Below are 15,650 nucleotides of genomic sequence, written 5' to 3' on the forward strand. Positions count from 1 at the left end.
TTCACGTTTGGTCGATTAGATTCATGAGGGCGCTGAGAATCATCTGCTTGCATGTGAAGCGACGGAGACGTATAAACGACCACGTTTAGTTTTTGTCACGTTTCATTTTGTGGTTTCGTGCCATCAAGTAACTACAATAACAGACCGGTGTGCAACACAGTCGCGTTTGAGACAGACGCGTTTGAGATCAATGTTAAAGTGTTCGTCCGTTTCGTTCTCACTCTGTCTCCTCAACAGTTCCTCGTCACTTTTAACTGTCTTATCTAATGACAAAAAGGCAAATATCAAGAACACTAATGTCATATATACTGTCTGCAAATATGCAGATATCTTTCGAAACTCGAGCGCTCATCTAATATCTTCCTCTGAAGTGTCAAAAGCCAGAATCAAAAACTTCAGGATCAGGAACAAAAGTTCCTCTGATACACAAATCATGACGGTCAGTCCGTGACAATCCGAGCAGGAGATCCAGGTCGATTAAACTGTCAGGAGATTGATGCTCGTGCTGGATCAGAGATTATTTAGCAGAGACGGTCCACTTCTATTTCAATAAATGGGAGAAATTCAAACACCCAACCAAGAAGCTCTAGCTCTGCCCAATGTCAACGGATGTAGAAAGGATGTTTCGTCTTACTGGTAAACGAGCCAATCACCATTTAGATACAGACATCGCCTGTCCATCATCTCGAGAACACGCATTAGCTATACATGCCGGGAAAATAGCGTTCTTTAGCGTAATTTTTTGGGTTAAGAAGCACAATTTATGACTCTAGTATTGTCCGATTTTACTGCTGATTTCAAACATGTTTACGGTCGTAAACTTGACCAACTGTTTTTGAGATTTCTGTCTTTCTCCTTTCAAGCAGATAGGAGCTGCACTGGCATGACTGGAAATAACCTCCCGAGAGCGCTCCAAACATGGCCAACAGTGGACTGACTCGCTAGAGAGACTTTGGCAAGACTCTTATTCACTGTATGTATAATTGGTTTGAGTCTGTATGTTTTGAGTCAATGCGATTGTTAATGCACACATGCATCCATGGCTGCTGCACTACTGTTATTTCCTTCTTCCTAATATATGAACAATTTCTTCATGTGCAAATAAATTACTAAAATATGATGACGAAACAAAAATCTGAAGAAACTGCCACTTAAAATGCAATATTATTTTAGATTTTTTTTTTTTATATGAAATGGAGTAAATATAGTGCAAATAAGAGTTTATGAATTTTTTAGCAATTTTATGTTTATGTTATTTACTATATTAAATTGTGTGATATATCTGCATATCTCAGGATATCTGCATCAGCCATTAAACACCCATAACAGTCGATCACGAGTCTTTACAGTGACCGGTGATGTATAGAAGTCTCACCCGATGCCTGGCTCCAGGTATGTGGGGGGGTACATGGGCGTCGGGCTACAGAAACAAAACGAAGACCATCAGAGATCACACCTCATAACCACATAACATGCTTATAAACACCACACAGCTCTGATGACATCATAAACCTGACAATAACGTACACATAACCGTGCAAAGCAGTGGTCTCAACAGTTTGGCTTTTGGACTCAGTGACGACAAAGTACACAGGAAAACAACACAACCTGTATTTAATGTAGTCTGGGTCACATTGTCTTTTATTTTACAGTTTTGTTCACGGTTTTCAAATAAAAGGGCATGTTGTCAACAACAAACAATACAGGACGTTTTTTTCTCCCTCTTTTAAATATTGATGAGACTATTTATACATTTACAGAATTATTTATTTAATAAATTACATGGTAAGCTGATTCATTATTCAAATTAATTGCAATTAAATCGCATTTATAAATATTTGCTGAGAAAGCCCATCAAATAACAATAATTAAATATATAATGATAAAATAATTATAAATAGTTCGATTTAAATAATTCAAAATAATACATAGAAATACTCAAACCAGCCCACCTGGAACCAATATCACATTTTTCCCCATTCTGATGGTTGATGTGAACATTAATTGAAGCTCCTGACCAGTATCTGCATTATTTATACACTGCCGCCACATGATTGGCTGATTAGATCGTCACATGAATAAGTAGATAAAGTGGCCGGTGTGTGTGTGTGTGTGTGTGTGTGTGTGTGTGTGTATACTGTATAAAAACACAATTAGGAAATGTTTATAGTTATAATAAAACTGATGCCCAATAGATTTCACCTAATAGATTATTAACTTTTGTCACAATACCAGTTACTGTTACTATTGTAAAATTCAGATTAATTTTAGAAAGAGTGATGTGTGTAATTGGAAAACCTCTTTCTTTTGGCGAATGCACATATATCTTTGTCAGGTCTGTTGAGAGGTTTGACTTCCTCTACAGCACAGAATTCAAAAGGGTTGCATCAGTGTTGTGGTCTGCACCACCTTATCGAGGGAAGGCCGGATAATCCGCATGCTCCAGAGATACAGTAGGTAAGAGAAGAGCAGATTATTGGTGCAAGTGGTTCAGTGATGGCTCGCGCCACATTAGCAAGAAAACCAGGCTTCAATCTTGTAGCTTTTACAGATGAGAAGTATATTAAGCACGTAGAAAGTGCCAAACAAGAGATTAAATTAAATTTGCCTCAACGGACCAAAATTTTGCTTGTGCTGAAGGAAGACCCCTGGCATTGCTCTAAGTGCCATTACATACAGGAAGTGTTGTTTCTGTAGATATGCCACCCATGACACTTTAATACCCTGACACACTGGAGGCCACACCCACTTCCTGGATACTGCCCAATCAGAATGTGATGTAAGAAACTGATTGACAGCTTTGTTTACTACCACAGTACAGAATTAGTCCTATAGACAAGCATTTCCTGTTTGGGCTATCTGAGAGAAAACAACCCATGACTGCTGATTCAGCTGAAGCTCGCTCGCTCGCTCTCTCGCTCTCTCTCGCTCTCTCTCTCTCTCTCTCTCTCGCTCTCTCTCGCTCTCTCTCTCTCTCTCTCTCTCTCTCTCTCTCTCTCTCTCTCTCTCACAATTGTGAATATGTAACCACTTTAAGTCTCATTTACCTCAAGTGCACATAATAATATTTTGTTTGATTGTTTTGAATGTTTTTAGCCTTCCTGCTGTGCCCAGGCGAACTTACGTGAAGATAACAGTTTTAGGAAATCTCTCCAGGCTGATGTGTTTTGTGCTTATCAGATAATATGTGTTTGGACAGTATGTGAATAGAGGCGCTGGGCTTGTTTCTCCCCTCATATTTCCCTGATATGAAGTATATTGATGATGTCTCGATACAGTCAATACTTTCAGTTCAAAATAATACAGTAAGAGTCTGATGAAGCAGGTGTGCACAGAGAGTGAGAATAATCACAGAATATATAATAGTCCTGACTGTAGAAAGCACATCGATGTGAACACAAAGACATATTTGTCTTGAGGCTTTTTCGGGTCTGAGAAAGAGGACATATCTGTGAAAAAGTGGACGTGTGTTCATCCTAAATTTCACAACGAAATATTTATTTTGCCGTGGCGCTCCGTTAATAGTTTTGGTTATTGGCACAGGTAAAGACTACAGTTACTGATGCATGGTGGACAGATGTTTTCGGAGTGGAGTGATTCATCTCTCCCTCACAGACACCCATCAGACTGATCTGCATGTTCAGTGCAGTAATGACAGCTGATATTGGTCTCGTTTAGAGATGAGAGTCGAGAAATATCACGAGCTGCTTTGATGTAATGGTGAGACGTTAATTAAATATACAATAAGGACATGATTTAAATAGCAATGTTTACTCTTATTTGAAAATTCAATCATTTTAGTTCAGTTGGACGGCAAAATAAGTGACATCAAACACAGAAACGGAGTGGCCGATGCTTCCGGTACAGACAGCTCCGTAGATTATGATGGAACCGTCTAGTTTTGTAAAGTGTGTAATAAACCATGTGGAATATATTGAGCTATGGCTTAATAAACATTTGAGAGAATTACAGGAAACATTAAAGACCAAAACAAAATGCAGAATGTACAAATGTATTTGCGGGCCGGGTTTGAGCAAGCCATTCACATGAGCTGTATGAAACTTTCTCCAAAAACAGCCCATGGGCCAGTAGATTGAGACCCCTGCTGTAAACTGTCGACCTTTATGAGAGCTGGTGATGTAGCTGTACATAAATCAACTTTAAATCAATTCTAAATCACAGGGATTATTTATATATATATATAAACGACTTCATATTATCACACATTCAACAAAATGCATTTCTGAGACAGTGAATACAAAAATTAATTTTTAATATCTGGAGCCCTGGTTAATTATTAACCCATCATTATTTACTCACACTCATGTCCTTCCAAACCCATATGATTTTCTTTCTTCCAAGGAACACAAAAATAGACGTTAGGCAGAATGTTACTGACCAACCTCAGTCAACATTCACTTTTATTGTGTGAGAACAAGAACATCTTTTGTGTTCCACGCAAGAAAGAAACAACATGAGGGTGAGGAAATGCTGACAGAACTATCCCTGTAACCCTGAAAGGCCAGTACTTAGATGAGCAGACTCACCCCACGTCTCTGTCCAGCATGGTGCCGGGGTGGAAGAGGGGAAAAGCGCTTCCGTTGGGGGGCTCCTTCGGGGAGTACAGCTTGAATGACTTGGAGGAACAGCCTGAACGAGACAGAAAGAACATTTCATCATCAGTCATAAGCAAATAAAGTTTCAATCAGCTCTGTGTTTGTAAGATGAGAATGCATGTTTATCTATAGCCGCTCAGTGATCTTACTACTGTTCTTTTGATGTCTTTACAATGCTTCAAACATGTTTCATTTGCTCTTATTTCAGTATGAGTCCATATACATGTATATAGTGTGTGTGTGTGTGTGTGTGTAATGCATTCAACCACAATGACCTCAAGTGTGAAAAGATATGCACCCAATCTGCTTTTTTCTGATTATTATTGGGATTTTATTAATTTTGGACTCTTTGTCTTTGATAGTGTTGTGACATTATATGAATAGATCTGAAAAACTATCGTCCGATTAATCTGTTATCAGCCTTTTCTGACCTTGATTCATATTTCTGTTACCATGTTTATTCTGTTTACTTAGAAATTATCTCTCAGCTAATGTTCTTAAATATTAAAGAACCTTTTAGGCACAATTAGAAAATATTAATTTTACTAGTTATATTTTATCATTAGTTTTTCATCAAATGGGGCACATTACAACTTCTGAAAAATGATCAAATTCAGTGTATTCCATCAATGAATGTCTTGAAATGACATATATTATGTTGCATATATATTTTTGTTACATTTGTATTGTTTAGAAGTATACTGTCTGGCCTCCCAAAAAAAGTGGCATACTCCAATATTTCGTTGGACCGCCTTTAACTTTAGGTCGCACATTCGCCACGGCATTGTTTCTACAACCGTACGCAACTTCACAACATCTGTTGCATTCATTTTTAGCCGAGATCTTGTATTGATGACAGGAGAGTCGAATCACTCCGTAAAGTGTTCTCCAGCACATCCCAACACTTTCAATGGGGTTACGCTCAGGACTCTGTGTGAAAATGATCCCTCACGCTCCCTGAAACACTCTTTCACAATTTGAGCCTGATGAATCTCGGCATTGTCGTCCTGAAATATGCCCGTCCCATCAGAGAATAACCTGGTCATTCAGTACATTCAGTACCTCGCTCTGAAATAGGGTAAATCTGGACCCATCAGACCACATGACCTTTTCCTTCGTCCCACAGTCCAATCTTTACGCTCTCTAGCAAATTGAAGTCGTTATTTCCGATTAGCCTCCCTACAGTCTTTCTTATGGCCACACAGCGGTTTAATCCCAATCCTGCAAGTGCTCGTCACATTGTGCATGTGGAAATGCTCTTACTTACACTATTAAACACTGCCGTGAGTTCGACTGTCCATTTTTTATGATGTGACGAAGTGTTTTAGTGATCTCAGATCACAATCGTTCAAGATTTTGAAGCTGATGGTTCACCACTATCCTCCTATGTTTTAATAACGAGTTGGACAGTTCTTAACCCAATTCCAGTGATTTCAGCAATCTCATTAGTTTTCTTTGCTTGATGCAGGACAAAAATATGCTCCTGCTGAAGCACAGTAACATGTTTTCCATGACCACAGGAAACGTCATCCGACATGATTAAGAAAAGAGAAGCTACACACTGCATCAGTAAGGATTAAAAGAGTTGCTGCCAGCTGAAACATATGGTGGTGGTGTAGTGGTCTAAAGCACTAAACTGTTAAGCAGAAGGTTGCTGGTTTGATCCCCACAGTCACCACCATTGTGTCCTTGAGCAAGGCACTTAACTCCAGGTTGCTCCGGGGGGATTGTCCCTGTAATAAGGGCTCTGTATAATACATTGGTAATCAGAAGGTTGCTGGTTTGATCCCCACAGTCACCACCATTGTGTCCTTGAGCAAGGCACTTAACTCCAGGTTGCTCCGGGGGGATTGTCCCTGTAATAAGTGCTCTGTATAATACATTGGTAATCAGAAGGTTGCTGGTTTGATCCCCACAGTCACCACCATTGTGTCCTTGAGCAAGGCACTTAACTCCAGGTTGCTCCGGGGGGATTGTCCCTGTAATAAGGGCTCTGTAAGTCACTTTGGATAAAAGTGTCAGCCAAATGCATAAATATAAATGCAATAATGATGCAATCATAAAAAAATATCCTCTTAATTATCTGCTTATTTACATCCAAATGCAGACTTTGTTGTGGCCAGGCAGTATATTTACATTGATATGTAGAACAGGTGATAAATCAGTACTGTCTCTTTAAGACTACAGCATATAACAAGAGAAGGCGTGCTTCATTTCTTCAGCGCATGTGTAATTAGAATTAAATGTTTGGGTTTTTTTAATCAACAACTGTGAAATAAACAGAAATGTCATTAAAAGAGACATTATTCAATGACATGTCTGTGGATCTTGTCTTTGGACACACAGAACGAGATAAACCTGAAATGTCTCTGTGCTAATGACTTTTCTCCAGTAAACGACTCGATCACTGCTGACAGAAATATGAACATTCACTAGCCAGTGGAGAATCACAGTTTTAGTCGCATAACGTGAGATTTGGTAGCACTGTAGAGGGTTGCCACATAAAGCGAAGGATCGATCTTGGGATTTAAGAATCAATATCATTCAAACGAAGATCATGATGCATGGGACAATCAATATTTGTACCCAGCCCTAGATATTAGCATCGGCCATGGAAAAATCCATATTGGTAAACCACAAATCAAAGAAACATATTCTAAGCAGGATTCTCCACAGGAAAAAGACGTGACATTAATTGAAAAAAGGCAAATATCCGTTGTTTAAAAAGCATCTACCAAACACATCTATATGTGTATAACACATCCTCAATGTAAACAAGGACTCATTCCCAATCAGATTGAACTATTCTACTCTTCCAATACAGATTACAGAGTCATTCTGTAATTAAAGACCTATTTAAAAGGAGACACAACTTTAAAGATTCAAAGCAAATGCTGAAGAGTCAAAACTAAAGTAATGAAATCATACGGCCGTACAGGAAGTGTCCTTTATTAAACATTCATACCACAGACTTTGAGCCATTAAATATTCACTGGGGACGCACTGGACACAGTCTCTACAACATCAAATCAGTGTTAAGGTTGGCAGGTCAGCGACACACATACAGACTAACGCAAGCTTTTTTGGTAAAAGTAATAACATTTGCACTATTAAAACATTAATTATTATTAATTAAATTAAATCATTGCTCACAGAAAAACCCATTTCAAATAGTTAAAAACATTGATATCAGATCAGTTTCACAATCATCTTTCATTCACGCCTGTTCAAAACACAATTACTGAGATCAAGAATACAATTTTTACTAGTTCAAATTCCAAATAATTTCTTATATCAATAATTACCTTGTTACTAGCACAAATATCCATTCCTAATATTAACAATTGAACTCATAAAAATGCTGTAAATTAATTTCAACACGTTATATTTAGATTTCAGGTGTTAATCACTTGGAGAGTAATTTAAGTTCTTATTAGTTAATAGGGGGTTGCGATTATTTAATAATCATCTGATCGGGGTTATTTCATCTAACTGCGGTTATTGTGCACTTCAAATTCTAATGCCCAAATAACACAATTTTAAGCGAATCTATAAACGCCATCAACCACGCATTCATTTCTCATTCAGTTGAACTCCTAGCGTCACTTCGCCACACCGCGGATGTCAACCAGAGCAGCTACTGTCCGGAAGAGCACGTGATGTACGTGTCGTCAGCAGCACCAAAATATAAACAAACAAATATAAACTGTGATAACGAACGCAAGACACTCTCAAAATCTCAAAGGTTTTGCTTCATGAGATATAAAGACTCGGGGTTTATAACAGAGCATTAAAATAATGTGTCAAAAACATGAAATTAGGAAATAAAAATGTTACTATTACCTAACACAATAACATAATATTATATAATATAAATAAAATATATATATTAAGGCTGGGTGATAAAACCATCGATGATAAGCTGAGGAATTTTCTATATTTAGTGCGTCACTAAAAACGCAAGTAGTTCGGCTTTCTCAGGTTGTGTTTCCACTGGCATGGAAGATATCCACTCAAAGACGCTCACAACGCTAGGATAAATGCAATCTCAGCTTCGCTCACAACGTGTCAGTGGAAACATAGGGTCAGACTGGATGAACGTGCTAATGTTAGCTGCCTTGCTAACTATTAGGCTACGTCAGACAGCGGTCCGGACCCTGGATCGATTCCATCCGCACTGCAAGACTTCATGATGACGGTTGCGCCCTCTCATCATCTCTAGTGAAAAGCGTGACAGAACTACAGTGCTGTTTATGCCGCTCCGCACGCGTCGCCTCTTTCCGGCATGTGTGTAAACATGAGGCGCCGCATAAGTTAATGTGGTTCCAAAGCGTCTTTTGACCATAACGTTATTTCCTTCTAAATGTAGTTTTATTACTCAGCATGTTATGAGCCTTTAATAATAAACAAATAGATTTCTGTTGTAATTTTGTGAAAATGAATCAGATGTCATCATCTCTGGAATGGATGACAAGACAATAAAATGACTAACTGGCAGACTAGTCTCTCACTTTAATGAAAATATACAAATGTTCCATTAAGACATTTATGTTTTCTAAATGTTCTCTCGGGATACCCCTGAACCCACATACACCACCATTCCACAGTCACAAGGGCTTCTATGCCCCATACTTAGGTATCTGAATCTAAAGAAATATACAAATATTTCATTTTAATGTAAAAATATTCCAACAAATGCTGGACTACTGTCACTGCTTCAAAACGAACAGATGATCTTTAACATTAATTTTCAAATGCACTCGATTGATAAAGAGTAGAATATTTTTGAGAAAGATCCATCAGACCCTGCTGCTTTGGCGTCTCTGGACCCCCAGTGCAGTTTTGTAGAGATTATTTTGACTGTTTAGAACTTATTTTTTTATTCCACTAACTTGAAAATGTAAAAAGAAATGTGCAATGTGTAAATGTGAATGTTTATCGTGATAAATATTGAAATCGAACAATATGAAAAAGAATACCATAATAACATTTTTGGCCATATCGCCCTGCCCTAATATATATATATATATATATAGCTTTACATTACAATTACATTATAGATATATGAAATAAACATCCACTAGTGAAAACCAAATAAATGATATCAATAACTAGCATTTACTCTAATTATAGCCTAATTTAACCGTTGATACCAAAAATGGATATTTGCACTAGTAACAATATAATTACAGATATCAAGAATTGTTTTTTTTTTTATCCAGATGAAATTCAATTTTTTATATTAAGAATGTGTATACTAACAAGTCTTTTTAATATAATGTGTTAATGTTTTTTCTAATGCAAAAAAAATTACTAACACCAAAAATGAGCACTTTCACTAGTCGAATAATAATTCCAATGCTGACATTAAGAATGAGCATTTCAAATAGTGAAAACTGCATTTTAGATATCTATAATGCACATGATTAAATGTTAAAATGGCTTGCCATACACAGGAATTAATTTATTCAACAACTCTGACATATATGTCACACTGAACATGAACACGCTTGCGATGATGGAAAACAAGAACTGTGTAGAAAGATATTCAACAGTTTTGTCATTTTAGCTACTAAGTGAGATTTTAAAAGCGTCCCATTAAAAGATCCTGTTCAGCTGCTTGTTAATGACTTTCTAAATCAAATCAAAAACAAACTCAAACTCTACACGCAGTAAATAGCTTTCTTTAAAACACCCCTTCCCTATGTACATGCATTACTTTAGGCTAAAATGTGCTGATAATCGAATTTTCTTTCAAATGTGCCACACGATGAGTTAAGTGCATACAGGACGTCCCATTGTGAATCACAGCAGGCATCATAATAACATACATGAAGACAAACTACAGCCATGTTGTGTTGATTTTCTGCCTGGAATAACAGACTAATGGTGCATTACATGTGTAAAGTCGTAAATGATGTTCAGATGATCTGTTAATGAGTGTTTCACGCTCTTGATGAGGACGGGCTTCCAGTAAATGGAAATTAGAGGAGAAACACTAGATATACTTGATCTGTAGTGCCAATGCCACTGCTGACACAGGCATCTCACACCAGCAACTTATATTATTTACAAGAAAAAACACCATTTTATCAACATAAATGTCCGAAGTACAGATTACAGATGCACTTGTTATTTAGAAGCGGTTTGGTGAAATACTCCGGAACTGAAATCAGATTTTCATTGTATAAATCAGAATATTGTTTATAAATTAATAGTTGAATGATTTTAACAGACATCACGAGAATGTGAAATATGCTGATAAATCCCTGAAAATACACTATAAATATTTATATATAAAACAAAGACAGATTAAAGGATTGAATGCTGATATAAACTAAGAGATTAATATTTATTGTAGGGATTTTATTAATATTATAGTACTTATTTATGACTTACAGACCACTTAAAAAACAGATGAGAGAATTTAGTGCTGAAATGAGTTCACACTAATCACATCGAGTTCAAATTAGTTCATTTAAAGTGTTTATTCGTGCAATAATTAGTGTTTAATGAATTAATTATAGTAGATTGAGAGTACAGTATATTAACAAATCAGTGTTTACACTAACACACACACATATATATGTTGTTATATTAACACATTTACTCGATCTCAGCGACTTTAATGGCTCATATCTGTGATTAAAAACAGACATTATACATTTAAATTAATATAAATAAAGCCCATTCATGAGACCCGAGGCTACAGGCTAATGCTAACAGCGACAGAACAGAAGAACTGCTCATATGAAACACTACATTAACAAACAATCAAATATGAAACCCTATTGGGATGAAAGCCGACAATAAATTAAAATAAACCCCGTCAGTCCGGTGAAATAGCTTTTAAATAATCGCATGTAAATAAACCCCGTCAGCTTTACCTGAAACACTGATGTACCGGAGGACCGAGCGACAACACACGGGATTATGTGAATCCCGGGACGAGAGTGATCATGAGAATCGGTGTTAAATTACGAGAATTGGTGATTAATGAGGTAAAATCGGCCCGTTTGAGTCGTTCGAGGCCTCAAGCTGCAGATCCCGCGGCGCTCGTGCTCGATGGACCCGCCTCAAGAGTCTTTGTGTTCACACGCTGAGCGAACAATAGACGCGCACAGGCCTGACTGATGCTCTCTCTCTCTCTCACTCTCTCTCTCTCTCAGGCCTGACTGATGCTCTCTCTCTCTCTCTCTCACTCTCTCTCTCAGGCCTGACTGATGCTCTCTCACTCACTCTCTCTCTCTCAGGCCTGACAGATGCTCTCTCTCTCTCTCACTCTCTCTCTCTCTCAGGCCTGACTGATGCTCTCTCTCTCACTCTCTCTCTCTCTCTCTCTCTCAGGCCAGACTGATGCTCTCTCTCTCACTCTCACTCTCTCTCTCTCAGGCCTGACTGATGCTCTCTCTCTCTCTCTCTCTCTCTCTCTCACTCTCTCTCTCTCAGGCCTGACTGATGCTCTCTCACTCACTCTCTCTCTCTCAGGCCTGACAGATGCTCTCTCTCTCACTCTCTCTCTCTCAGGTCTGACTGATGCTCTCTCTCTCACTCTCTCTCTCTCAGGCCTGACTGATGCTCTCTCTCTCACTCTCTCTCTCTCAGGCCTGACTGATTCTCTCTCTCTCTCACTCAATTAAATTTCAATTTAAAAGTACTTTATTGGCATGATTGTGTTTACATACAATATTGCCAAAGCATTAATACACAAAACAGATAATGACAAGACAAATAATAATGATAAGATAGAATTAAAATAAGGTGCCAGGTAATGAATCAAATAAAATAAAAAACTATAATAACAATATACACTATACAATATAAAATAAATATGCATTTAACAGGACATTATGAGCATAAGAAAATAAAAGTACTGTGAAATACAATAAGGCAGTGATTGGTTTTGAGGGTATGCAGCTCAAAAATGAATTTAGCTGCAACTGATGCATGATGGTCCTCCCCCAGTAACACCAGCATCTGATCTGATCTCCCCCAGTAACACCAGAATCTGTCCTGATCTACCCAGTAACACCAGCATCTTATCTGATCTCCCCCAGTAACACCAGCATCTGATCTGATCTCCCCCAGTAACACCAGCACTTGATCTGATCTCCCCCAGTAACACCAGCACTTGATCTGATCTCCCCCAGTAACACCAGCATCTGATCTGATCTCCCCCAGTAACACCAGCATCTGATCTGATCTCCCCCAGTAACACCAGCACTTGATCTGATCTCCCCCAGTAACACCAGCATCTGATCTGATCTCCCCCAGTAACACCAGCATCTGACCTGATCTCCCCAGTAACACCAGCACCTGATCTGATCTCCCCCAGTAACACCAGCACTTGATCTGATCTCCTCCAGTAACACCAGCATCTGATCTGATCTCCCCCAGTAACACCAGCATCTGACCTGATCTCCCCAGTAACACCAGCATCTGATCTGATCTCCCACAGTAACACCAGCACTCTGATCTCCCCCAGTAACACCAGCACTTGATCCGATCTCCTCCAGTAACACCAGCATGTGATCCGATCTCCCCCAGTAACACCAGCATCTGATCCGATCTCACCCAGTAACACCAGCATCTGATCTGATCTCCTCCAGTAACACCAGCATCTGATCTGATCTCCCCCAGTAACACCAGCATCTGATCTGATCTCCCCCAGTAACACCAGCATCTGATCTGTTCTCCTCCAGTAACACCAGCATCTGATCTCCTCCAGTAACACCAGCATCTGATCCAATCTCCCCCAGTAACACCAGCATCTGATCTGATCTCCTCCAGTAACACCAGCATCTGATCTGTTCTCCTCCAGTAACACCAGCATCTGATCTCCTCCAGTAACACCAGCATCTGATCTGATCTCCCCCAGAACACCAGCATCTGATCTCCCCCAGTAAAACCAACATCTGATCTGATCTCCTCCAGTAACACCAGCATCTGATCTGATCTCCTCCAGTAACACCAGCATCTGATCTGATCTCCCCCAGTAACACCAGCATCTGATCTGATCTCCCCCAGTAACACCAGCATCTGATCTGATCTCCCCCAGTAACACCAGCATCTGATCTGATCACCCCCAGTAACACCAGCATCTGATCTGTTCTCCCCCAGTAACACCAGCATCTGATCTCCCCCAGTAACACCAGCATCTGATCTGATCTCCTCCAGTAACACCAGCATCTGATCTGATCTCCTCCAGTAACACCAGCATCTGATCTGATCTCCCCAGTAACACCAGCATCTGATCTCCCCAGTAACACCAGCATCTGATCTGATCTCCCCAGTAACACCAGCATCTGATCTGATCTCCTCCAGTAACACCAGCATCTGATCTGATCTCCCCAGTAACACCAGCATCTGATCTCCCCCAGTAACACCAGCATCTGATCTGATCTCCCCCAGTAACACCAGCATCTGATCTGATCTCCCCCAGTAACACCAGCATCTGATCTCCTCCAGTAACACCAGCATCTGATCTCCCCCAGTAACACCAGCATCTGATCTGATCTCCTCCAGTAACACCAGCATCTGATCTGATCTCCCCCAGTAACACCAGCATCTGATCTCCCCCAGTAACACCAGCATCTGATCTGATCTCCCCCAGTAACACCAGCATCTGATCTCCCCCAGTAACACCAGCATCTGGTCTGATCTCCTCCTCCAGTAACACCAGCATCTGATCTGATCTCCCCCAGTAACACCAGCATCTGATCTGATCTCCCCCAGTAACACCAGCATCTGATCTGATCTCCCCCAGTAACACCAGCATCTGATCTGATCTCCTCCAGTAACACCAGCATCTGATCTGATCTCCCAGTAACACCAGCATCTGATCTCCCCAGTAACACCAGCATCTGATCTGATCTCCCCAGTAACACCAGCATCTGATCTGATCTCCCCAGTAACACCAGCATCATCTGATCTCCCCAGTAACACCAGCATCTGATCTGACCTCCAGTAACACCAGCATCTGATCTGATCTCCCCAGTAACACCAGCATCTGATCTCCCCCAGTAACACCAGCATCTGATCTGATCTCCTCCAGTAACACCAGCATCTGATCTGATCTCCCCAGTAACACCAGCATCTGATCTGATCTCCCCAGTAACACCAGCATCTGATCTCCTCCAGTAACACCAGCATCTGATCTGATCTCCCCAGTAACACCAGCATCTGATCTGATCTCCCCAGTAACACCAGCATCTGATCTGATCTCCCCAGTAACACCAGCATCTGATCTGATCTCCCCAGTAACACCAGCATCTGATCTGATCTCCTCCAGTAACACCAGCATCTGATCTGATCTCCCCAGTAACACCAGCATCTGATCTGATCTCCTCCAGTAACACCAGCATCTGATCTGATCTCCCCAGTAACACCAGCATCTGATCTGATCTCCCCAGTAACACCAGCATCTGATCTGATCTCCTCCAGTAACACCAGCATCTGATCTGATCTCCTCCAGTAACACCAGCATCTGATCTGATCTCCTCCAGTAACACCAGCATCTGATCTGATCTCCCCAGTAACACCAGCATCTGATCTGATCTCTCCAGTAACACCAGCATCTGATCTGATCTCCCCAGTAACACCAGCATCTGATCTGATCTCCCCAGTAACACCAGCATCTGATCTGATCTCCCCAGTAACACCAGCATCTGATCTGATCTCCCCAGTAACACCAGCATCTGATCTGATCTCCTCCAGTAACACCAGCATCTGATCTGATCTCCCCAGTAACACCAGCATCTGATCTGATCTCCTCCAGTAACACCAGCATCTGATCTGATCTCCCCCAGTAACACCAGCATCTGATCTGATCTCCTCCAGTAACACCAGCATCTGATCTGATCTCCTCCAGTAACACCAGCATCTGATCTGATCTCCTCCAGTAACACCAGCATCTGATCTGATCTCCTCCAGTAACACACAGTGAGACTCGTTCATGTTTGACTGTGATCACTGAGTCTGTATTTGGGGAGGATCCGTCTCTGTTTTGGATCTCTTACAGTCTGCAGCTACTTG

The 15,650-nt window shown here is 40.1% G+C and overlaps 1 protein-coding gene across 3 annotated transcripts in view; it reads right to left on the reverse strand.

Moving 5' to 3' along the window:
* LOC127626122 (LIM domain-binding protein 1) overlaps positions 1-15,650 on the reverse strand; it is a 48,315-nt gene that overhangs the window by 10,478 nt on the left and 22,187 nt on the right. For 2 of the 3 annotated variants that reach the window (XM_052101693.1, XM_052101694.1), the window contains exons 2-3: positions 4,548-4,650; positions 1,376-1,420 (exon numbers count right to left, since the gene is read on the reverse strand). In XM_052101693.1, coding sequence (XP_051957653.1) covers positions 1,376-1,420; positions 4,548-4,650 — 148 coding nt within the window. Of the gene's footprint in view, positions 1-1,375; positions 1,421-4,547; positions 4,651-11,503; positions 11,773-15,650 lie in introns of those variants that run through there. The other variant, XM_052101695.1, reaches the window with a different exon arrangement.

The sequence above is a fragment of the Xyrauchen texanus genome, chromosome 32 (genome assembly GCF_025860055.1).
Source record: "Xyrauchen texanus isolate HMW12.3.18 chromosome 32, RBS_HiC_50CHRs, whole genome shotgun sequence".
Taxonomy (NCBI): Eukaryota; Metazoa; Chordata; class Actinopteri; order Cypriniformes; family Catostomidae; genus Xyrauchen; species Xyrauchen texanus.